This window comes from Trematomus bernacchii, unplaced genomic scaffold (assembly GCF_902827165.1).
Source record: "Trematomus bernacchii unplaced genomic scaffold, fTreBer1.1, whole genome shotgun sequence".
In the NCBI taxonomy this organism is placed as follows: domain Eukaryota; kingdom Metazoa; phylum Chordata; class Actinopteri; order Perciformes; family Nototheniidae; genus Trematomus; species Trematomus bernacchii.
Genome location: NW_022987732.1, coordinates 172,925 through 199,925, shown reverse-complemented (window position 1 = coordinate 199,925; position 27,001 = coordinate 172,925). Strand labels below are relative to the sequence as shown.

The 27,001-nt window shown below is 39.6% G+C and overlaps 1 protein-coding gene across 2 annotated transcripts in view; it reads left to right on the top strand.

Moving 5' to 3' along the window:
- The window catches only part of clstn3 (calsyntenin 3), a 51,787-nt gene extending 25,177 nt beyond the window's left edge, over window positions 1–26,610 (top strand). The window contains exons 9-19 of one of the 2 annotated variants that reach the window (XM_034145771.1): window positions 969–1,081; window positions 3,724–3,883; window positions 7,263–7,322; window positions 8,571–8,719; window positions 9,892–10,040; window positions 15,033–15,277; window positions 17,589–17,750; window positions 18,879–19,024; window positions 20,334–20,469; window positions 23,134–23,318; window positions 24,690–26,610. In XM_034145771.1, coding sequence (XP_034001662.1) covers window positions 969–1,081; window positions 3,724–3,883; window positions 7,263–7,322; window positions 8,571–8,719; window positions 9,892–10,040; window positions 15,033–15,277; window positions 17,589–17,750; window positions 18,879–19,024; window positions 20,334–20,469; window positions 23,134–23,318; window positions 24,690–24,833 — 1,649 coding nt within the window. In that variant the 3' untranslated portion in view covers window positions 24,834–26,610. The remainder of the gene's footprint in view (window positions 1–968; window positions 1,082–3,723; window positions 3,884–7,262; window positions 7,323–8,570; window positions 8,720–9,891; window positions 10,041–15,032; window positions 15,278–17,588; window positions 17,751–18,878; window positions 19,025–20,333; window positions 20,470–23,133; window positions 23,319–24,689) is intronic. The other variant, XM_034145772.1, reaches the window with a different exon arrangement.
- The last annotated feature ends 391 nt before the right edge of the window (window positions 26,611–27,001 follow it).

Here is a 27,001-nt window from a genome sequence, read left to right as displayed (position 1 = left end):
TATATTTAGTTTTCGTTGACGAGACGAGACGGGACTAAGGTGTTAATGGTGGACTATCGGACATTTCAACACTTGATACTGTCACCTTGATTCCAGTTTCAGATACCTGTATTTGCCCAACTGAATTGGTTTAAAGAGAGAAAACATTTTGACTAAAAGTTTACTAAAATGTAATGATTTTTCGTCGACTAAAACTAAACTGAAACTATGAAGGATAAAAAGGACTAAAATGTGACTAAAACTAATAACCATTTTCGTCTAAAGACTAAGACTAACGGTACGTCCACACGGCAGCGTCGCGTTGAAGATTGCCAGTGGGCGTGTCTGGCGTGCGACCAACAACCAATCACATTAATCTCCCGCCCTGGACACACAAGCACGCGGTTTGATTGGGTGGAGCTTGTACTGGCATATGATTTGATTGGCTGGCGCTTCCGTCGACGCTTGAAAAGTTGAACTTTTCTCAACTTTCGAAGCGAGCAACGGAGGCAAAGCGACACGACGGAACCACAATGCAGTTCGGCAAAGCGTGGCGTCTCCGTTGAAGCACGCAACGCTGCCGTGTGGACGTACCGTAAGACTAAATCAAAAATAGCTGCCAAAATTAACACTGTTTTGTTATTACATTACATGTCACTTGTTAGACGCTTTTATCCAAAGCGACTAACATACATTCAGTACTGTGGGCAATCCCCACAGGAGCAATTTGGGGTGAAGTGTCTTGCCCAGGGACACAACGACATGCTGACTGTAGTGGGGTTTGAACACCAACGCACAACCCACTGCACCACACGCCTGTTATCATGTGTACTCTGATATTGGAAGAGTACATTCTGTATTTTCCCAACGCACATTCTCCAGCTTCTTTCTGAGGGTTTATTCTCTGCAGAAATGCTCAGTGGTAGTAAGACAGTTTGAAAGACCCCACTGACCCTCCAATTATCTCCTGCTCTCTCTTCGCTCCACAGACGATTCCTTCTCCCATTACTCCCTCTCGGTGCACGGCTGCCGCCTCTCGCTCTTCTACTGGCCCGACGTCTCCGCCGCTCGGCCCGTCAAGTTCCTCTGGAAACTGGAGCAGGTACTGAGGGAGAAGAGCACTTTGCTTTGATGCTCTCTGTGTGGTTGTACCTTTGGAAATTACACCCAACACCAGGAAATGCAATATGTCAAACATCTGGCCCCCGGATCAGATTCAACAAAACACTAATCTTTTGGTGAAATGTCAAGTTTCCTTCAATTCACTTCAGATCGATTTTCATTCGAGGTTACAGAGTTGCCTAAACATAAAAAAAGCAACAAAAAAAAGGCACAATAATAATACAAATAATAATAATAATAATTAATTATATAAAATTATATATTCTAAATAATAAATAAACCAAATTTGAATTATAGTACAATAATAATAATAATCTAAATTCTTTCTTTGTCTTTATTTTTCAAGTTTTCACATTTTTCTGCTTGATTATCTTGACACAAAAAACACAAAATGAACGTATCAAACACGGCCATTATCAACATGTGAATGCTAGATTGCTTGTTCTCCATCACCATGTATTAATCATATCTCTCAAAATACATAATTAAACCATTAATCATTTCCAGAAATAGTTTTAAACCCTTTTAAATATGCAATACATCTCCAGTTAATCTAATAAATTGTGAACATAGCTTAAAATAAATGATTAAATACATAATTTTCACTCATACAGGCTCATATAAACATTATGACCATAAACAAAACCAAACATTATATATGTACCTTTAAATAACATAGTTATATAGAAGAATTCCACAATATTTGCTTTAATCCAGAAGTTTAAGGACACTAAATTACCTGATTGTCAGACAGTGGGGGGAGGGGCTCGTTGTTTTGACTGAAGCCACCGCTCACAGACAGATTGAAGCAGCGTGGATTAGAAGATGCTGAGTTGATACAGAGGAGATTACTTCAATCCCTCTGTCTGAACCTTCGATATTTTATTACCCAGTCTTTCCTTTCCGCCCCTCCTCCATTGTCTTTCTTCTGATGTCTGTAGAAGAGAGCTAAAACCAGAAATATACATTGATTAAAGTGCACCTATCATGCTATTTTTAGGCAATAGCATAGGTCTCAGATATATAAAAATATATAAAAAACATGTCTATGAAGTGTTTTGCTCAAAATACCAAACAGATCACCCATTCTAGCCATGCCTCATATCCCTCTATTTCACTTCCTGTTTCAAACGTGCTGATTTTGGGTATAAAGCTTTACAAAAAAAGGAGGGGTCTGAGCTCATGCGGGACCCGGCAGCTACTGTCTAAACTAAATACTGCCGTGATGAAACGCCATATCATGGATTATCAAGGATTATTTCTGAAACAGTATGGAGCTCAAAGGCTTTCTCTCTTGCCGGTTATACCACAAGGTGAGTTCCTTTTTATTTCCTGCTTCTTCACACACATGCTCTCCAGTACAGGTTAGCTCTGAGTGTTAGCGATGCTAATGTAAACACCGACCATATTACGCCCAAAACAGTCGGGCATTGTTTCTGATAGCAACGTTTCTGATAGTGCCGTGGGTCCACATTTCCGATATGACGTCATATCGGACGCAAATCTGGATCAGCTCTGTTGTAGCCCCGTTTTTAGAGATTTGGGTACGGAGGAAAAGAGAGAGGGTTTTATTTTCTGACGCTGCGTGAGTTCCCCGACACACCGGGGACAGATATTTATGTATAAAAGACATCAAAAAGTGCATTTTGCATGATAGGTCCCCTTTAAATAATCACCTGTGTCATGTACTTAAAAATAGACAAAATAGACATCTTAGCCACTGCTCTTGTTAACATGTGGAGATAAACAGCTAGTTTTCCATCACCATTTATAACTCTTTCTGTGCAATTAACCCCAACATCTTGATTGTCCTTGCGGTAGATAACATATTTTTAGACTTCCCTTCTTTTTTATCTGAAGCAATAACTCCAGGAACTTTTCTTGGATGCTTCTTAGGATTCTCTGCCAGACTTGTAGCTGCTGCTCCATCCTTATCATCTGTCACCTTCATATATTTATATTATGTATTTATTTCAAAGAGGACCATGCATACAAATACATTTCAATCAGGAGAGACGGTTTTGATAAGAATACATATTTATTGCCAGGAATACACACATGAATGTAATGGAGTTTTGGCGATTAGGCCCCGTAGTGCAGGAGTATCATTCAGGAGTCTAAAAGTCACACATTATAGCTTTAAGTGCATCTTATTGCTAATCAGTGGTGTAAGTAACTAAGTACATTTACTCAAGTACTGTACTTAACTACAATCTTGAGGGATTTATACTTTACTTGAGTATTAGTTACTTTACATATTAGGATTGGATGAACATTTTACAATAATTGAAAGTCTATTTGAACTTCTTATGTTTATTTACATTTTTTATTATTATTTGTATTCTTTATTTATTGTTTTAGTGCACATTTTAACTTAAATATATTATATAATTATTGTTAGTCTATTTAATTTAATCTTTATTGCTATTTTTTCTATATTTATCCGTTAAGTACACACAATTACTTCTTCTAATTCTCCTTTTATATACATTTCTTTTTAATTAGCAACTGTCTTGTAACCAAATGTCCCTCTGATACAAATAAAGGATCCTGATTCTGATCCTTTTCATTTGAACCTGTCTCCTTCGTCTCGGCTCACGTTGTGTTCTGTCTCTCCTGCAGGTGTGTGACAGTGAGTGGCATCACCTCTCCCTCAGTGTCCAGTTCCCCTCGGTGACCCTGTACGTCGACGGCGTAACCTTCGACCCCGCCCTCATCCACGACAACGGAGCCATCCCCAACCCTCTGCCCCGCCAGAGGATGCTCATCGGCGCATGCTGGGGTAACCTACTTTATTTATGCTCAGTGAATGCACCACATTTGATTTCTTTTTTTTTGTCATTATGATTTTTATAACATTTTTCACATTTTATACATAAATACAGAACAAACATAAACAGGCAGCATATTTCGAATGTGAAAAACAATAATAATAATACAAAAATAATAATAATGAAATGAAACGTGAGAATTATTATACGATACAAACTCAAGCAGTGTCAAATGGATCGTACCGTAAACACCCAGTTATGATTAAACAATATCCTCCCTGTATCTTGTGAACATCATGTCCTCCACCACATACATCTCATCCAGCTGTGTGATGGATCCTGACTGAAATGTATGCAGCAGAGAGCAGTTTATTTACTCTTTGCATAAATGCTACGAGCAGCAGTTTGCATTTCCTGTTCTGCATCCGTCTGTCAGAGAAATGTCAGTCAGAGATATCAGACGGCCATCTCTCTGAGCACCGGCAACTCACAAACCCTCGTCTGGCGTCTTCAGACAATCTGCAGAGACATTTCGCCTCGCGCCATCCTCTCCCTCACTGCCCTCTGTTATAATTTAGTTGATGCGTTTTGCCTTCGAAGGCTAATAATACGACTGACTTATCAATTATTCAGGGCAGCAGAACAACACAGACAGCTATCAGCCACTCGCTCTCCAATGGCTGGTAAAAAATGGGAAACTCTGGCTGCCAATTAGCAGTGAAACACACACTCTTTCACACACACGCACACACACACACACACACACACACACACACACACACACACACACACACACACACACACACACACACACACACACACACACACACACACACACACACACGTATATTCACAGTGTTACACTCTCATCCACAGTGGTAGTCGTCCTGCTGCCTGCGTTGCAGCAGCTGCTGCTACATAATGAGGAGATGGTGCATTTCTCAATATCATCTACAATTCTCCTGCTTGCAGTTTCTTGCTTGTGCCTCCTCGTGTGATTTATTCATTTATAAGATGTTCATTCTCCCTGCAACCACCCTGCTGTCTCTTTCTTGACATACTTTCTCAATAACAAAATTAACAACAATGTAATATGTGATGATAAGTCATTCTCATCAGCCATTTTTCTGCAGAACGAGCACATTTACTGTAATATATATTTACATTTTCCCATGAAACCACCTTTCTCTCGCTTTTGTTGCATACTTTACAACATGTACAGTACGCGCACACACACACACACACACACACACACACACACACACACACACACACACACACACACACACACACACACACACACACACACACACACACACACACACACACACACACACACACACACACACACACACACACACACACACACACACGTATTCACAGTAAAATTATCCTGCTTGCATTTCCTCTCTCGTGCCTGCTCGTGTTATTTATTCATTTATAAATTGTTCGTTCTCCCTGCAACCACCTTTCTCTCACTTTCTTTGTGTACTTTACAAACAGATACAATGAGCTCCTCGACCTGTCGAATCAATCACATAATTAACAGTAATGTAATGTGTAACGCTCAATTATTCCCAGGAGTCACATTTACCATAAACCTGCAGTGAAGAACTTGCATATATTTAGAGAGTAGCAACAACAACATGTTTTGATGCACGCCTCCTTTCCTTTTCCTTTAGATATTTATTTACTTTCATTCTCCCTGCAACCACCTTCTTCTCATACTTTTATACAATTAAACAGTTAAAATGAGCTCCTCGACTTGCCGGATCAATAAGATAATTAACAATAATGTAACATGCAATGATAGATCGTTCCCAGGAGCCATTTATCTGCAGGAAACGTATATTTACCATAAACCTGAGTCATAACAACAAACTGTGTATGCATGCTCGTGACGTATGGCTGCATCCCTTCTCCTCGTGATATTTAATAATTAATGTATCTTCATGTTCCCTTGAACCATCTTTCTCTCACTTTCTTTACAAGTGTATCTACATTATTACAGGGTGTCCGTGGGGTCTTAAAAAGTATTAAAAGTTGATATAAATTTAGCGAAAATGAAGGCTATTAAAAAGTATTAATCGGCATTTTCCAAGGTATTACATTTTGTAGCTTGTTTTCAATAAGTATATAAATTGTCCAAAGAGGTTGTATTCTACAGTTTGCCTGAATGTAATCATTGCGTAGGTGTGTAGTGTGATTCTGTGTAGTTTATTTATGGCATCCCGTTGGATTTGACGTCATCTGAACAGGACATCGCACGCTCACTGCTTGATAGCGCGCGAAGGTCCGTTTGCGACGGTTGTTAAACAACATGGTTATGGGGAAATGCAAGTCTGCGTCCAAATGGTTGGAAGATAAGGAGGAAGGACAATCAATACTGTATATAGTCAATGTGAGGTAAAGTGTGTCGCCAATGTAACCGGTTAGAACTCCAAGTGGCGATGAGGTCTTAAAATGTATGGAAAGGGTCTTAAAAAAGGTCTTAAAAGGTTTTACATTTGACTTCAGGATTCCTGCATATACCCTGTTTATAGTTAAAACCAACTCATCTACTAGCTACATCACAAAACAAAATGTACAATAATTTCCCTTTCTTTGTTTATATGTATCTAAGAAGAGACAATGCACATTAAAGTGGACCTATCATGCTATATTTGAATAATATCGCATGATAGGTCCACTTTAAATGGTCAGACTTGATCTGACCATTTAAAGTGGACCTATCATGCTATATTATAATAATATAGTGTAGGACCATACCTATATAAGGCATATTTATACTTTTTTTTTTTCAAAATACCAAACAGATCATGCATTTTAGCCATGCCTCATTTTGCTCAATTTGAAAAATGTTAGCTCTGTTTTTGCAAGGGTTGATTCAGTGAGAACAGCACCACCTACAGGCCTGGCATATGTACTACAGCGTCTCCAGCGCTTTCGAACGGCAATGGCCGTGGCTGTCTCCTCCTGATTGGTGGAGTTGGCCCAATAGCCGTAGCGCCACCGTCCTGACGTCAGGACAGTGTTCAAATCTGGATCAGTTTTTATCAGATCCGTTGCAGCCCCTTTTTTAGAGATTTGGGTATGGAGGAAAATAGAGAGGGTTGTGTTTTCTGACACTTGGTGAGTTCCCTGGAACACCGGGGACACATATTCATGTATAAAAGACGTACAAAAGTGCATTTTGCATGATAGGTCCCCTTTAAGTAACATGAGCACTGATGGCATTCAAAGACAAAAAACACACGAGCACAGTTGAAGTTAAATTACAGCACATTAGTACAAACCCATAAAAACCCCAACTCACACAGAAGCTCAGATCCTCAGGGTGCATTTCTGTTCTCTGTTTTTCTAATCCCCCTCCGTCTTGTTTCCCTGCAGAGCCCGAAGAGAAGCAGAAGGAGATCGTGAACAACACCATCCCAGAGGGGAAAGACTCAGGTGAGCTGAACTATATCAACATGAGGCGGTGCATTCTGCTGTGTCATTGTTGGTGTGTTATTCATGTGCATATTAACATATTTAGTTGTGATAATATATATGAGAACATCAGTCAATCCTCACAGTAGATACAGAGCTGAATCCCTCTCTTTCAGCATGTTTTCTCTCTGTGATTGTGCTGTTATGTTAGAATGGAGGATGATTAAGGGGTATGAGTTCAGGAGGTTAGTGCAATGACGGCTCTTGGTTTGTTGTTTGTTTTTCATGTATTGTGTCTTGATATTTGTCTAACAAGCTGCTGCTGTGACGCAAGTCGAATTTCAGACTTCATCTGACCATTAAAGTATTATCGTATGTGATGTTTAGTTTAGATTAGTTTAGTTGTTTATAGTATCGTGGACAGTCCCCATTGATCAACTGTCACAAAAACAGTAAATGGGCCAGCTTTAGCTAACATTGCTAATTTCCATCTGTTGACCCCGGCCAGATGATAATGGGCACTTTTTTAAAATCACAATAGGGTGAGTTGCCCTAATGTGGGACACTCTTTTCGCTTTAAGCCTAATGTGGGACACTTGTTTGAAGGTTGCTCCACCCTCATCTGTGATTGGACATTTGAGAAGTCATGTGATTTTGATCGCATGACATCACAGCTTGTGTTAACCGATAGTTTCATTTCACTCTCATTTGTTTGCGGAAGACCTACACCCATTGGAGCTTAAGTGTCCCACATTAGGTAGTGTCCCACATTAGGGAGTTTCCCACATTAGGGAGGGAGTGTCCCACATTAGGGAGTGTCCCACATTAGGGAGGGAGTGTCCCACATTAGGGAGGGAGTGTCCCACATTAGGGAGGGAGTGTCCCACATTAGGGAGTGTCCCACATTAGGGAGTGTCCCACATTAGGGAGTGTCCCACATTAGGGCAACTCACCCTACAACAGCATTAGTTATAAAAAAAAGAATGAAAGACAAGTAGATACAGGCGAAAGGATAAAAGAGAACAATAATATGTGACCGTCTATGTTTCATGTTTCCTGTAGATATTTAATTGCTCTCTTTAGTGTACAGTTTTACTATTATGCTGCTGTGTTTATTGGATTTTTGTAACTGTGGCACAACAATTTCCTTCGGGATAAATAAAGTCTTATCTTATCTTATCTTAATAAAATACAAACAACACACATTACTACATACATGTCACATATAGCACATCACAATCACATAACAGTGTTGTCTCTGGTCTTCAGTGCGGTATGTGGGTGGATACCACGGGCTGTTGTCGGGGGTGACGCTGCGCCCGGGCAGCGTGGAGCCTCACAGCGTCGTCGAGTGTCTCTACGCCTGCAGGGAGGGCCTCGACTTCGGGGACCTGGAGACTCTGGGCTCCGGCATGAAGGTGAACACTCAGAGACAGTAGAGCGCCATGTTATAGAGAGAGAGAGAGAGGGCGCTTAAAGGTCACCTATTATGCAAAATCCACTTGTTCATGTCTCTTCTACATCAACACGTGTCCCCTCTGTGTGAAGAGACTCTGAAAGTTTCAGGAACAAAGATTCTCTCTCTTTTTGTCCTGATCCATTTATATAAAAACCTGTCTGAAAATGAGCTGATCAGATTTTGGACACTTTATGATGTCATAACGATTTGTTTGGCTTGTGTAACCATTAGCCAATCAGCAACCAAGGTAACCCCCCCCCACACCTTATCACCTGAATCTCCTCCTAGAGCACCATTGTGTTCTTTTTAACCAGATATCTCTCAGAGGGGCGTGGGGAGGGGCTCCTTATTTTCATCTAAAGTAACAGACAGAGAATCAGCACTTTTGAAACAGGGCTGAAACAGAGGGGATTATGGGATGCTGCAATGATCTGTTTGGTGTTTGGAGCCAAACCCTTCAGAGACATGTTCTGTATATATCTGAGACCAATAATATATTGATGAAAAACAGTATAATAGGGGAGCTTTAATGCTCTTTTGGGGGGGTTTACCTTTCAAGTAGTGTGTTATATAGTTTTTGTGCATGTAAATGGACTGTACTTATATAGCGCTTTATCCAGTCTTTACGACCCCTCAAAGTGCTTTACATACTACATGTCATTCACCCTTTCACAACCATTCATACAGAGCAGTGCACCTTACTCTAGGAGCTAACATTCACACATATTCAATTCGAGTCTAAACAAGATGGATATTTACAGAGAGCTAAACCTGTCTCAATCTTATCATTGACTTGAAAAAGTGATATCCTTATCATTTAATTGCAACACAAATTGTTGGTTTGTTGCCAAATGTGCTTCTGACCTCCTCTAGTGGCGGTACAATAAACATATATTGGTTCAATGTGTGTAAAAAGGGTCAAAGAGTGACATGTTTTGCTGATAAAATAATTTGATCATGTGTTTGCTCTGATATCCCTTCAAAAGAACCAGCATTGGATTCAATTCAAGAAGTTGAATCCAAAGTTCCTCTTTGTTAAGTGTCCAGATTTAGTCTTTGAGCATCAGAAACGTGATGTCCTCTTAGGTAAATTGTTGAGAAATTGAGAAAGCGTCTGTTTTTCCCGTGCAGGTCCATGTGAACCCCAGCCAGTCGGTGCTGGTTCTGGAGGGAGACGACATCGAGAGTTTTAACCGCGCCGTGCAGCAGGTCACCTACAGGAACTCTCTACGCTTCGCCACACCTGGGGTCAGACCCCTCAAACTGACCACCTCCCTCAGGTACACACACACACACACGCACACGCACACGCACACGCACACGCACACGCACACGCACACGCACGCACACACACACACACACACACACACACACACACACACACACACTAATTAATTGGGTTGATTTGGTGACTATTACATCTTAGGTCTTCATGACATGAAGCATGACATGAACATGCGTCATGTCATGTTTGCTAAAAAGGGTTATAAAGTCATTAAGAGTTAGACACAGATGCTGAATTCACAACAACAACAACAACAGTACACTCAATAGGGAAAACATGGAACAATATTAAAAGACACCTTGGGCTAACTAACCATATCAATGTTTCCTTTGATCGAAAGTCATTCAGTGAAATGCAGGAGACAAACTGAAGCATTAAGAGACACAAAGAGACACAAAGAGACACAAAGAGACACAAAGAGACACAAAGGGACACAAAGAGACACAAAGAGACACAAAGAGACACAAAGGGACACAAAGGGACACAAAGGGACACAAAGAGACACAAAGAGACACAAAGGGACACAAAGGGACACAAAGAGACACAAAGGGACACAAAGAGACACAAAGAGACACAAAGAGACACAAAGGGACACAAAGAGACACAAAGAGACACAAAGAGACACAAAGAGACACAAAGAGACACAAAGAGACACAAAGAGACACAAAGAGACACAAAGGGACACAAAGGGACACAAAGAGACACAAAGAGACACAAAGGGACACAAAGAGACACAAAGAGACACAAAGAGACACAAAGAGACACAAAGAGACACAAAGGGACACAAAGGGACACAAAGAGACACAAAGAGACACAAAGAGACACAAAGAGACACAAAGAGACACAAAGAGACACAAAGAGACACAAAGGGACACAAAGAGACACAAAGAGACACAAAGGGACACAAAGAGACACAAAGAGACACAAAGGGACACAAAGAGACACAAAGAGACACAAAGAGACACAAAGGGACACAAAGAGACACAAAGAGACACAAAAGAGACACAAAAGAGACACAAAAGAGACACAAAGAGACACAAAGAGACACAAAGAGACACAAAGAGACACAAATGGTAAATAATCAGCCTGGAAATCTGTGAACATCACAAATAATACGATGTGAAATGAACTGATTTCTTGTCAGTGGCAGTCAATTGAAGTGTGACTCAGTGCTCTCCTCTGACATTGAACTCATCAAACATGGACCTTGGCTCGCTTGATAAGACTGCTGAGGCACAGAGGAGACGATTATAGAGAGAACACGTCAAAGAGAGAGATAACGGAGAATATCTTATCTCCTTGTTCATTCAAGTTACTTATCCATTAGCTTTTCAAAGATTAATTGGGGCAATTTTGCCTTATTAAATATCATCAAATGTATTTATATAGTATATTTTAAACCCAAAGGCAACCTAAAGTGCCTTACAGATTATAAGCAGGCAGAGTGCAAGATGAAAAACAATAAAAGCAAACAAGCATCTTATATTAAAAACACCTTTTAAATGTTTCCAATTTACTGTAGGTCGTTCTTTTTTGTCGTCCTCATGTTACTCTATATTTTGACCTAAAATGTACCAAATAAGTCTAAATATCATTAAGAATGAAGTACTGTGGAGATGCAGAGATATCCCAGCCTACAAATTGTATTGTATGGACTTACAAAATACTGTCCAAATCCTCAATATAGCTATCTAACTAAATCATTCCCTCCAGTATTGTGAATAATATCCCAATTGCAATATCAGTCAAAATTATCCCAGTCAGTTGTTTTTTCGCAATTCTTTAACACTTTGAGGGATATTTGATCATGTTTCTAACCTAAAAGTGGTCAAGATTTCAGATTTGCATTAGAAAAATGCCCAACCAAACCAAAAGTGTATCCATAATGATCATTTTAAACATATTTTTCAATAATATATGACCTTTTTCCGCAGAATTACGATTTATATAATTGCAATTTCAGTGAAAATAATCGCTTATTTTTTCCAAAAATGTACAGAAAGAATGTTGTTTCTTGAAAACCTTTCGAGGAATATGTCATCCTCTTAATTAAATGAAAAGTGGTTAAAAAAATTCAGATTGGCATTAGAATATTGCACGAGCAAACAAAAAATCCGTCCATAATGATAATTGTAAATAACTTTAAAAAAATGATAATATCGTAATTGCAGTTTAAAGGTGGGGTAGGTAATTTTGGAGAAACCAGCTCAAGTGCGCTAGAATTTGAAAATACACAGCCGGAAGAAATCTGCCACTTCCTTACAGAGCCCCTCCTCCAACACACACGAACGCGCACATGACCAATGAGGGCACGAGATAAGTTTGTGCCCCGATGGAAGGCTGACAGGCAGGTAGGCCATCCAGTTATTTTAGCCGGGCCGGCTCAGATGATTGGTCATGCTTTTTACAGCGCCACGACTTCCACAGATGACATTTTTGTATGGATTTTTTGTCAAAGCACTTCAGATATTCATTGCTATCGGGATGTTAAGAGCATTCCATGGAATATAACAAAAAGTGTATCTCGAGCCGGTTTCTCAAACTTGCCTACCCCACCTTTAAGTGATTCACAATGAGTTATTTCCCCCCCAAAATGACAGAAAATAACCGTTGGCAGTTTTCTCTGTAAACTCAAACACTTTTCCAGGAAATATTTTATCATTATTCTATCTGAAAAGAGGTTCAGATTATCATCAAAATACTGCAGACCAACACTGCGTCCCTAATGCTGCAGAACACATGTCTCTGAATCACCTGGCCGTGAAAATAAACCGCACACACTCTGTTTCCGGGTCAGTGATCATCGATGCTTAACAACTGAGAACTGGCTCTCTGGCTTTAGCACTCACTTTTAGCTGATGAAATATTAAAGTACCTCGGGAAGTACAGTCGCCTGCATGTACTGCGTGGTATTCTGTGTACTTATACTCCCTTCCTGCAGACAAATAAGATCTCATCAAACTCTCTGTGCAGATATTCTTAGTGCTCTTGTTTTCATCGGGTGTTTTATAAGATTAAAATCACTCCCAGGCCACAGAAGCCAGCGCTGCATTCAAGGTCACGGCGAGATTTTTGCACTTAGTTTCTGCTCAAGTGTGGCAGAGTTGTTTTTTTCTCCCCCGGCGTGTTTTATTGCGTGTGTGAAGATTAGACTGATTTGAGGCCAGGAGTTTCCCAGATGGCTGAACAGCAGGCCCTTCTGGAGGGGCCGGTGGAAGCAGCTGCTCACTCTGATAGTGGAACACACACACACACACACACACGCACACACGCACACGCACACACACACACAGCCTAATCCCTTTTCAAATGTAATGCTGAATTATAGTGCAGATGAATAAATATATGTGAGCGGCCTGTCATCACGCTGATTTGCTCGCCTTTTCTGGGAGGAAAATTGAATTTGTAACAGCGGAGCTACTGTGGTTTGAATTTAGCAATTATTAAATTCCAGAGTTAATATTCATGGGGAAATTAGGGACCGAGATTAAGGTCAAATTGCACTGGTTTTCAACCTTTTACTCCATAATCACGCTGCGAACGTTCCTAACATTAACTCAACCACAATGTTTACCAATTTAAAGAGGCCCTATAATGCTTTTTGCCCCCAGTGCTTAAATATCCTCCATTGGACGCCTTTGATTACTTCCCCAACATAGTGACATCACTATGTAACACTTATGCCTCGATTGGCGCCCCAACACATTGTACGTGAAAGGCTAAGGGGCGGGACATCTCTAAGAGGTCGACCAATCACAACAGAGCCAACCAGTAAGAACAGAATATGAAAGGCACAGTAGAATAAATACTGTTTATTATAATTATGTATAAATATGTGGATATTTGGAATAAACAGATGTTAAGAAGAGCAATGTATTACAGCTGTGTTTGGAAGTATTGGCCAAGTCAACATGTTGACCTGATGATAGCACTACTGAAGGGCAACTGTGTACGTTTTACACATCAAAGTATGTATCTTTGGGGTACTTGTTGTGTAAAGCCTTTTGTGGCTCCAGAGGGAACCGACAGTCTGATAAATATCCTCCAGCGCTGTCTCGTTTAGGATGAAGAAAGAGAAAGATCTGGCGGTGTTGAGTTAGAAAGCAGTGAGAGGCGGCTCCTCATCTCAGTTGGAAGCTACTGGCTCGAGGCTACAGTTGCTGATACTTCTTAGACTAAAGTACAGGGTGTTTGAGTTGCATTGTGGGTAATGTAGTTCACATCGTTTGGAATTTAAAAACTACAATGTGTCTGTGATTTTTTTTGTTTTCCGTCTTGAATCAGACAACATTATAAAGTGAAATGCTGAGAAAACCTTTTAAGGGATTAGCAAAGCTGTTGTGATTCACTCTGAGTTTGTTTGAGTTTGTACCAAATTCTGTTGAGATATTTCAGAGCGTTACGACAGCAAAGGTACAGAACAGATTCAAGGCAATATGTAAATAGAGTATCCTTTTTTTATTAAGGGGAGGAAGCATGCATTCATCAAATCAAATCAAATAAGGTAGCAGCATTTTGCATATAAAACTATCCAGGAAGCCAGTAATAACTTTAATAAGTTGTACAAAATTAAGTGTTTGTATTGCAAAAGTGAGCATATTTCACTGCTAAACAAAAATGTTAGCATCAATGTGGCTTTGGAGGATAATTCAGGGTTCACCAAAAGATATAAGAACTTGTTGTCATTATGTCATGGCATACAAAACATTCGCACAGATATTTCAGTGGTCGACAAACTGAAAAACTGACATTTCCGTCCACAAAGCCAAATTGATTTTGTGGCAAACACCTAGATTTTCTCAACACACAACAAAACATAATAAAACCCACAAAACAATAACAACAAACAACGACAAAGACAGACAAACAGCAACAGTAGCAACCTAGTACTCATGTGTGAGCACTTATCATGTTATATTTACGCCCACAGCTAGATTTCTCTTTTATCCATCTCTCTGACAACACCCACTTCCTTCCTCTCTCCCAGATGTTTCAACGAGGAGAGCTGCCTGTCCCTGAAGCAGCTGGAGGGGTACCTGGTGGTCCTGCAGCCCGACGCCCCTCAGATCTCTCTGTCGGGGGTCGGCCCTCACCTGGCCCGCCCTGCTCCTGAGTTTGAGGCTCCTCAAGGGGTCGCTCTGTTCCTCGAGCTGAGGATCGTCTGCTCCCTGTCCCACGCAGTCAACACCGCTGCTCAGGGGATGGAGGGCGGAGGTGAGGAACGCTTTAAAGGTGTCCTATCATGCTAAATACACTTTTTCATGTCTTTTCTACATAAACCTGTGTCCCCTCTGTGTAAAGAGATTCTGAAAGTTTCAGGAAAAAAGATTCTCTCTCTTTTTGTCCTGATCCATTTATATAAAAACCTGTCTGAAAATGAGCTGATCAGATTTTTGCCACTTTATGATGTCATAACGATGTTTGGCTTGTGTAACCATTAGCCAATCACCAACCAAGGTAACCCCCCCCCCTTATCACCTGAATCTCCTCCAAGAGCACCATTGTGTTCTTTTTAACCAAATATCTCTCAGAGGGGCGTGGGGAGGGGCTCCTTATTTTTCATCTAAAGTATATCTGAGACCTTTAATATATTCATGAAAAACAGTATAATAGGGGACCTTTAAATAACACCAATAACCAGTGTTTGGGTAGCAATAGGTTACATGGAATCAGGATTATGTGATCAGATTACAACTAATAAATAGCGATAAGGAACCTAGATTATTTTTGAAAAATGTGGTGCAGGTAGATTAAAGTTACATTTTGAAGGGGGTTGCTTGATGCCATGTTTGATTATGTTTTAGAAATATGGAAATATTACACTTTTTCATGATAATTAATGCCACTAATTCGTGAAATACTGAATTCGTGAAATACTGAATGCATTTTTATCAGTTTACCTGTTTTGCAATGTTTAAAGAGACAAAATGGTGTCCGCATCCATTTTTTTCAAGTCCAACTCATTTCCATCTTTAATTTTGAGTTAATGCAAAACTATTTACATACTGTATTGGTAATCCAATAGATGATTTTACAAATTACAAAAGTGTCATGTAATTCTGTTCACTCAGTAACTGACTTCATTTCATAGTAATCTTACCCCAGCCTGACAATGCCTCATTTATCATTTTAGATGACTTGAAATATTTCTCATAAATGTTGTTTAGCATACAACCCTAACTCACCACTTGTCTCTGTCTCTGTATTGGTAAATTAGTTGTATAGACCGACCATTTGTTTATTACATAACCAGAGGTGGGAAGTAGTGGAGTACAAATACTTCGTTACTGTACTTAAGTACATCTTTCTGGTATCAGTACTTTACTCCACTACTTATTTTTCTGATGACTTTTTACTTTGACTTCTTACATTTTGAACACAAATACCTGTACTTTCTACTTCTTACATTTTGAACACAAATACCTGTACTTTCTACTTCTTACATGTTGAACACAAATACCTGTACTTTCTACTTCTTACATTTTGAACACAAATACCTGTACTTTCTACTTCTTACATTTTGAACACAAATACCTGTACTTTCTACTTCTTACATTTTGAACACAAATACCTGTACTTTCTACTTCTTACATGTTGAACACAAATACCTGTACTTTCTACTTCTTACATGTTGAACACAAATACCTGTACTTTCTACTTCTTACATTTTGAACACAAATACCTGTACTTTCTACTTCTTACATTTTGAACACAAATACCTGTACTTTCTACTTCTTACATTTTGAACACAAATACCTGTACTTTCTACTTCTTACATTTTGAACACAAATACCTGTACTTTCTACTTCTTACATGTTGAACACAAATACCTGTACTTTCTACTTCTTACATTTTGAACACAAATACCTGTACTTTCTACTTCTTACATGTTGAACCCAAATACCTGTACTTTCTACTTCTTACATTTTGAACACAAATACCTGTACTTTCTACTTCTTACATGTTGAACACAAATACCTGTACTTTCTACTTCTTACATTTTGAACACAAATACCTGTACTTTCTACTTCTTACATGTTGAACACAAATACCTGTACTTTCTACTTCTTACATGTTGAACCCAAATACCTGTACTTTCTACTTCTTACATTTCCCAAACAGGCTGGTTCCTTTAGTTTGAATGTGTGTTTGGTGGCGTGATCATTATTATTTAGAGTCATTGCGTGCCTATTGATTTGAACACGATCCGTGTATCCATCATTTCCTGGTCTTCTCTAAAGAAGAGGGACCAATGAAAATGTTGTCGTTGTTCAGCATGGAAACATTCATTAGCTAACAATGACATTATTGTTCTATTAATATAAAGGGAGGTCAGGTACTCTTTAAAACAGCTGCTAGTTATGGGTACTTTTTACTTAAGTACATTTCAAAGCCTCTTTACTTTCACTTGAGTAAAGAAGTTTAGTCAGTACTTCTACTTTCACCAGAGTATTTTTAAACACGAGTATCTGTACTTCTACTTGAGTAAAGGATGTGTGTACTTTTGCCCTCTCTGATAATGATTGTCCTGTGTGTGTCTCAGCGCTGATGTCGGACGCCGTGGCTCACACTCTGGACGGCTGTGAGGTGCAGCCTCTCGGCGAGGAGCTGAACCCGGAGAGAGAGGAGCTGCTGGTGGACATGGAGTTGGTGCGAGAGAGGGGGCTCGAGATAATCAACACCACCGCTTACATCGCCATCACAGGTAGGGAATATTCTGCTGATTTTATAATAATAATGATACTAAGTGCCCCGATAAACATTCACCTGTTTGTCATCTTGCAATATACTTAAAATATAAATAGTTATCCACGCAATAAACTGTATTTAATTTTGTCTTAATTTACATTATTTTATTTCATATTCTGTTCTTGTACATATCATATTCTATTTACATGTATATAGACTTTTTGCACTACTTATTTTAAAACCTTGAATCTTTGAAATATTCTGCAACACAACATTATTCACACATTAAAAGCCAGTCTGAAGAGGTGTGTTTTGGTCAGTGTTTTGTTTTAAAACGTATATTGTCTGTTTTTTTCCGAAACTAGAGCCCAGTCCTTGCTCTGATTGGTTAGCTGGCAGGCTCTGTTGTGATTGGTTAATCACAAAACATACCTCACATCTCTGTGTTAGTTTTGCTAATGCTTGTTTTTCTGGACAATCTATTTTTGTTGTTAGCCCCCAGGTGCCAATACCATATCTTACATTTTAAATACTTTTCTGTCTCTAAAATGTCACATTCCTGATTAGATACAAGCATTGCATGCTCTTTGAATTAAGTATCCTGTGTTGGCTGTAAAACTTGAAGTGCAATCAAAGCTTCCTACATATTTAAACTGCTTCCTCAGGCTGATCATAAATAAAAACAGGTGCAGAATAATCACAGGCTCAAAAAGAAAAGCTCCTCAGTCTCACTTTATCTAATAAAAAAGATTCCAAAACTCCATATATCATCAGTAGACATTGATTTAGACAATATGTTTTAAGGACTTCAAAACGTCTATACTTATTGCTTTGAAATTCGATCAAATAGATTCCCTTTGACCTAAAAAGTTAAAGTAATCCATCTGATAAAGTCACCCCCATGTGTCAATAAGAATCTGCACACTGCCTTCCTCTCTCCTCTCTCCTCTCTCCTCCTCTCTCCTCTTTCCTCTCTCCTCTCCTCTTCCTCTCCTCCTCTCTTCCTCTTCCTCCTCTCTCCTCTCCTCTTCCTCTCCTCCTCTCTTCCTCTTCCTCCTCTCCCCCCCGTCTTCCTCCGTCTCTTCCTCTCGTCTCAGTATTGACTCTTTCTCTCTGTCCTCCTTTTGTTCCGTGCTGCCTTCAGGTGCTGAATCCATCTCCGTATACGAGGACGTCCTGCGCTCGGTGCGTTACCGTCTGGCTAAAGGCTCGGCTCGCTTCGAGAGGCGGTTCCGTCTGTCCTGCTCCGAGATGAACGGCAGATACACCAGCAACGAGTTGACTCTGGAGGTAAGAAGAAATAGCTTTTCTTTTTTAAACAACTGCCTTTTTCTCCACCTCTCATACCCACTTATTTATTTCGGTTTGCTTTCTTTTTTTGTTGTTGTATAATTACATTTTAATTTGAATAGGATGAGTGAGGGTAAAATGACATTACATTCAAGATTTCATGACACCAAGAAATGAATTGGCAACAAAATTTGACTTAAATGAGATAGTACCAAAAATGGCCCAAATTGGGATCAATAAAGTATATGTAGTCTGTCTGTCTGTCTGTCTGTCTGTCTGTCTGTCTGTCTGTCTGTCTGTCTGTCTGTCTGTCTATCTGTCTATCTATCTATCTGTCTGTCTGTCTGTCTGTCTGTCTATCCGTCTGTCTGTCTGTCTGTCTGTCTGTCTGTCTGTCTGTCTATCTATCTATCTATCTATCTATCTATCACTCAGATACAGAAACACCTCCAGCTGACGTCAAGATAAATGTCCGTTAGATATGAGCATGGAAGATCAGCCTCGACCTTTGGGAGATAGATATTTAGATAGGAGGCGTGTGGCGTAGTGGGTTGTCCGTAGGTGTTCGGATCATGGGGTCACAGGTTCAAACCCCACTGCAGTCAGCATGTCGTTGTGTCTCTGGGCAAGACACTTCACCCCAAATTGCTCCTGTGGGGATTGTCCACAGTATTGAGTATGTAAGTCGCTTTGGATAAAAGCGTCTAACAAGTAACATTTTTTTTTTAAATTATCCAAAGCGACTTACATACATTCAGTACTGTGGACAATCCCCACAGGAGCAATTTGGGGTGAAGTGTCTTGCCCAGGGACACAACGACATGCTGACTGCAGTGGGGTTTGAACCTGTGACCCCCTGATTAGAAGTCCAGCTCTCCAGCCACTGAGCCACAGCCGCCCAAATAGAATAAATGTATGTATGCAAGAAGGTATTGATACCAATAAAGGAAGTTAAAGTAAAAATGTGCAATAAAATTGAAAAATAAAATAAATATAATAATAATAATAGCTTGGATTTATATAGCGCCTTTCATGAGACCCAATATAGTTAAAATATGTATATACATCAGAAGTCAAATGAAAAATGTGAAGATAAAAAAACAGAATAAATGAACAGAATAAATGATTTGTATAAACATTAAAGTAAAAAGATGGACATTATACTTTACTTTATGACATGTATATTAAAATATATACAGTATTGTATTCGAATAATAACATAGTTTAAGATGGTGACAATTGAACCAGAGCCACACATATCAAAGATGAGATTCAGAAGTTGAATTCTCTTCTTCTCTGTCTCTCCCAGGTGAACTTCCTCCACTCTCTGGACAGTCTGTACCACCCGTCCCACCTGCTGGCCTCCCAGCAGCAGTTCCTCCACCCGTCACATCACGCAGGAGAGCTGAGCGGACACATCCTGCCCAACCCTCACCGCAACTCAGGTGACCCTCCCTCACATCCCTTCAATAGAGTGGTGCAGTGACGAGTCCTAAAACCCGGAAGTGAGTCAGCATTTTACCACTTCCTGTTCCCTCGTCTCAGAGCCAATGGGATCTCTCCATATGATTTTGGAAAATAGCTGGAAACAAGGTCTGTGGTTGACACACATTTAAGAGACGGATCACGTTTTGTTCTACGACATTAAATCCATCAGCAGTGACCCCACTGGTGATTCTTGAAGAGTTTACGTGTCTGAAAAACGATGGTTGTTAACAAGTGGTTGAATAGGACTACAGGAATGGTCGAGGACGTTGTACGTCATTACGCCGAACACGTAAACACTCCCGCTAAGTTTGTTTGCCCTGTTCTGCTTGAAAGCAAGTACCTGCCTCCTGCAAACTGTTCAAACAAACGCTTCAACTTGTACACTTTAGAATCTGTAGTTTTGAATATGGATCTTAAGTTGGCGTGGCGTTGAAGTCGTGCTGCTGTACTCGGCAGTAGTTCGTTTATAGCATGACGTTAGCATTTTGCTTCTGGCGATTAGAGTTATGATTTGAAAAAGATAAAAGTAGGGTAGACATGTGGAGATTATCCGGCTGAACAAAACGTGCATTTATCAAACAGGTTCGTTTTCCACAGACCTTATTTTTTACAGTATTCCAAAATCCGCTTTATTTTTTTTAAATTGCTTTTTTGTCGAGGGAACCGGTGCGCAGCTTACTTCCAGGTCGGCCTACACAAATACGTCATCCCTGCACCACTCTATTGCTCTTTTTACTGCACTGTTAATGTACAGTTTTATTATTATTGTGCTGCTGTGTTTATTGTATTTTTTTAACTCTGGCACAATAATTTCCTTCGGGATGAATAAAGTCTTATCTTATCTTATCTTACATCGGCTCTTCCTCCACTTCACAAAGTGACATCTGTACCTAGCAGACAAAAGAAGGATTTAAATGCCATCAGAATATAAAAAGTGAAGGTTGGGGCGAAAACCAGGAGGCTACAGCATCTACGGTTTGTTTACCAGCTGCAGACCTTTGATGCTCATTTCAACTTGCTTCTTGTCTCTCTGAAGAATATTAAAAAATGCCGAAATAATCTTGAAAAACTAGCAATGGATGAAAGTAATACATTAAATAGAAAGCAAAGTTAATAGTACTTTAAAATGATCAATTGGTTTGCCTGTCCACAAACATTTGCCCACTTTTTGGCAGACACAGTTTTTGCCTTAGGAGGCTGGAATTTGGTGTGTGTGTGTGTGTGTGTGTGTGTGTGTGTGTGTGTGTGTGTGTGTGTGTGTGTGTGTGTGTGTGTGTGTGTGTGTGTGTGTGTGTGTGTGTGTGTGTGTGTGTGTGTGTGTGTGTGTGTGTGTGTGTGTGTGTGTGTGTGTGTGTGTGTGTGTGTGTGTGTGTGAGTAAATCTGTTTACACAGTCACGTGTGGGGACTCGCCAAGGGAGGTCCCCATGAGGGGAATCATTAATTTTAGGGTTAGGCATGTGTTGGTTAAGGTTAGGATAAGTCTCCAGGAAATGCATGTAAGTCAATGTAATGTCCCCTGAAGTGATGTATACATGGTGTGTGTGAATGCATGGATGAATGTGTGTACCTGATCACAGGAGCACATGAGGGCAACTTGAGACGGTCCTAATTGGTGTCACACTATTCCACGGATCAATAGGAGGCGGTAACACGCCCAATTATGCTGCAATGCGCACTGGGAAACTATAAGCATGGAACAAATCAGAATTAAAGATACTTTACGAAAAATGGATTGGCATAAATGTAGTCTTTAGATCTCAAGGATACAGAGAATGAGTATCACTGAATGCAAACAGAACTTTAGTTTCATTACAACTCCAAGGGGCCAGCTCAGGTCCAAAGGGAGAGCTTTTCTAGGAGCCTCAGCCTCAAAGACACCATTATCTGCGTGAGGTAAAACCAACAAACCCCTAATCAATACATCCCAGAAACCTACCGGGGGTAAAGAGCTGCAGCAGAACTCAGGTATCAGACCATGCAGAGCTCTGGAAATAATCACAAGACATGGAGCTGGTGTGAGGAACAGTGTGCATGTAACAAATAACTGCGTGAAGGTCTGCTGCTTCATTAGTGCAGGATCTACAGCTACAGCACAAAGGAGTTATCTGGTTTTATTTCATTTATTGCCCACACACTCTAACACTTCAGCAAATGTTAGGTCTTAAAATGTGCCTTTAAGGAGATGGTTAGTTTGGATAGTTGGGCTATTATTAACAGTTTCTTGGCAAGAGTTGGTGAGTGGCATCTAAAGGCATTCAGAGGTTTGGTCAAGAAAGTGTTTAAACCTCAGATGGAAAAAAAAAAAGCGACATTCATGAGTATGTACACATATGTAGTGATATTAGTAATATTTTAAATTAGTTAAATGTACTTTAAAGGACTTTCCTGCCTGGGGACTTTGACATTTGTCCATGCATGAAGACAAAAGTCCCCAAAACATGTCACAGATAAAGTTAATTAGCATTTGTTGGAGACTATTTAAAGCCATGGATTAATACACATTTGGTTTCTACTGAGTATATATGATAATAAAGTAGTATTTGTAAGAAAAGTATAAAAATGTTCCCCACATTTATAGACTCAATTTAAATCTCTTTTTTAATATTTTTTTTCGTCACAGTGGTGCCGGGAGCAGCCACCGTCATCATTATGGTGTGTGTGGGTTTCCTGGTTGTCATGGTGATCCTGGGAGTGTTCCGGATTCGTTCCATCCATCGCCGTGGTGAGGGAGCCGGGGACGGGGCTAAGGAGGGCGGCAACCAATGGGACGACTCCGCCCTCACCATCATCGTCAACCCCATGGAGGTGAGAAACAGAAACGTCATTAATATGATATTGATGTTAGCTTTTCGTTTAGATAATACAACTTGTGGCCTATTTTGTATTTTTAGACTTTTTGTATGTACTTTATTATTGATGTTTCATTGTAACAGCAACATTTTAATCCCTGTTTAAATGTATAATATATTTAACATTGACGTAAGGGCTGGGATTTATATCGATATTATATTTATATCATGATATGAAGATAACGTCCTTGTTTTTTTGGATACTGTCTTTTCTTCGTTTTAAAGGCCCCAATAGTCAACACTATAATATTGTGACGCTATTGTTTGTTAATCATTTGAATTTATTTCATTCTTACATAGCAGATTTACTGGCTTCTAGCATCGAACAGACACTTTAATCTCTTTTAATGTTGTCTTTTTACAAGTAACATTAGGGCTTTATATCGATATCATGACATTAGACTAGATAACATATTTTTTTATTTTCCAAATTGGGATCAATAAAGTTAATCTTATCTTAGAATATGTGTAATATGGCTTTATGGTTGTCTTTTCCTGGGCTTTAAAAGTCTGCATTACAGTTTTGTATCTTCCGAATGCTCTTATCTTATATAATTGCATTTTTAAATGTGGGTTCTACGACGTGTTGTTTCTTTGTAACAGCAACATTTAGTCCATTTCTAAAATGTGTAGTCCATTGAGTATCAGCTTCAAATTGTTAAGTAATGCAGTGTTGTTAATGACATTTCTTAACGAGCCACAACTCTTGAATGTGTATCAACTTTAAAGGTCACCTATTATGCAAAATCCACTTGTTCACGTCTTTTCTCCATAAACATGTGTCCCCTCTTCTTCATGTCTCTTCTACATCAACATGTGTCCCCTCTGTGGAAAGAGACTCTGAAAGTTTCAGGAACAAAGATTCTCTCTTTTTGTCCTGATCCATTTCTATAAAAACCTGTCTGAAAATGAGCTGATCAGATTTTGGCCACTTTATGATGTCATAACGATGTGTTGGCTTGTGTAACCATTAGCCAATCACCAACCAAGGTAACCCCCCCCCCCACCACCTTATCAACTAAATCTCCTCCTAGAGCTCCATTGTGTTCTTTTTAACCAAATCTCTCTCAGAGGGGCGTGGGGAGGGGCTCCTTATTTTCATCTAAAGTAACAGACAGAGAATCAGCACTTTTGAAACAGGGCTGAAACAGAGGGGATTATGGGATGCTGCAATGATCTGTTTGGTGTTTGGAGCCAAACACTTCAGAGACATGTTTTGTATATATCTGAGACCTATTATATATATTGATGAACAACAGTATAATAGGGGACCTTTAAACTAATAAATAACCTCACCTGTTCTCATCCTCTTCGATCTTTCCCGCAGTCCTACGAGTCTCGTATGGGCATCTCTGCCGACACGGAGGGGGAGGGGGAGGAAGAGGAAGAGGAGGCGGCGGAGTCACCTGAAGACGCCAGCGACGACCAGCGAATCATCAAGAAAGAGGCGAAGGATGCCCGCCGCTACTGAACCAGTTCTCATGGAAACCACAAACCGGCTCACACACTCCAACACTTTTCAAATCAACGACTGCTGACACTAGTATAAGGAATGTATGCTTACAAACACGACGCACAACACAGTCACTGTAATACTCTTGACACTCAACGCCATATGTGACCTATAGCCAACAACGGGCAGTTGTTCTCCACCTAAATGTTCAATGGCACAATGTATACATTTAATGTAATTTATCCGCCTGAGCAAAACCCCACCAAACTCGTCTGTGGTGCACCAGTTCTAAATCACACGATGGTAATGTGTCTGTATAGTGTTATACTGGTTGAATGAGACTGCTTTTGTTTAAAAAAAAAAAGAAAAAAAGAGATTGTATTCTATCTTTTGTTATTGAACACAGAGTGAAATCTTTACTAAGTGGAACAGGCCTTGAAAAGATCCCGACATGTCTCTGACTCCCTGATTAGACTCGACTCGAGAAGTCTGTGCACAAGCTCTTTCCTCCCTCTTGGCATCCTCTCTCGACACATTCCTCGAGTGAAGACAGTGAGGTCAGACATCACAGTCACTCCAACTTACCCATAACAACTTAAACGACGCTTGCAGGTATTTTACTTTTGGTGTTGTGACTACTTAGGCTCCTGACTAAATGTTATGTTGGGCTGATGATAAGACGAGAGGATCTATCAACCACACACCTCACCCAAGTTATGCAATACCCAGATGCATTAAAGCCTCTGGGTGTTGAGTCAGGAGGAGCAGAGTTTTAGCTTGTGATGACTAAACATCGTCATATACAGTAAACCCGGTGACCTCTGACCCCTCTCACAGTGACCGCTGGAATGTCTCTTAATGACTCTCACTGCACTGTTTCACTCACTGCACACTGCTTCTACAATAAGACGTCACATGCAACAACACACACACACATACACACACACACACACACACACACACACACACACACACACACACACACACACACACACCTCATATTGCTACCCCTGCTGTTTCCAGAATGTCCGCTCAGCTTGGGCAGTTTTGATTGTATTGATTGTAATGAATTTTCTGTACATACGAGGATGAATATTGTGATATTATTGTTATCACTATTATTATTGCAGCCACTCTTTTTGCACACTTTGAGAGGGAACAGGTTTACTTTTTTTCCATTCGAGTGATCACCTTTACAGCATCAGAAAAACAGTATTATAATAATAATAATAATAATAATAATAATAATAATAATAGTAGTAGTGATAAGGATGATAATCCCTTGATGAGTGTCTCTTAATTTGTGTGTAATATTGTTGTAATTTAAGAACTTGTCAATATCTGAATCACAGAAAAAGGAGGGCACATTGTTGTGATACGTCGATACGTCTCACTCATTTCACACTTTTTTCACATTTCAAAACTGAACCTTTAATTTATTTTCTATCTCACTCCATGAAATATATTTGGTTCAATGAATGTGCTTCTCCTCACCTCCCTTTCTCCCCCTCACCTCTCCCCCACTCTCCCTCTGTGTCTCTTGCTGTCTGTCTGTGTAACCTATCAATGTGCAGTGCTAAACCTGTCAGTAAATAAAGCCTGTCGTTTTTGAGTGTGATGTTAAGAAAGGAATAAACATTGCATTGATTAATAACTTATATTATTACTATGTTACTATTGGAACATTACCTGTAATTATTGATACGATGATGACATGGATTATGCTGACTAATTGTTATTGAGAACTGTCAGAAAACATTACGAAATTCATAATAAAAACACTATATGACGTCTCCATGAGAGCTTTCTTGTTAAAGCAGGAACTGAATCAATGCACATAACAGTATTTAAAAAGTAAGGTCATTTAACCTGGAAGAATCACATAGTTTAAGGTACAATGTGTTCAGTTTTTATTAATTATAATTGACTTAATTGTACTTGAGTATTTCAATTTGATGCTATACTTAATACTTCTACTTCACTACATTTCGGAGGCAAATATCGTACTTTTTTACCACTCGACATTTATGTAACACTTATAGTTACTATAGTAGCTTTTTAGATATATAAAAAACACATGTTATTCCTAAATGATAGGATGCTGTACTGCACTACTAATCTGCCATTTTGCATGAGAAAGCCTACTTTTAACACATAAGAACATTTTGATGTCACTTACATATATT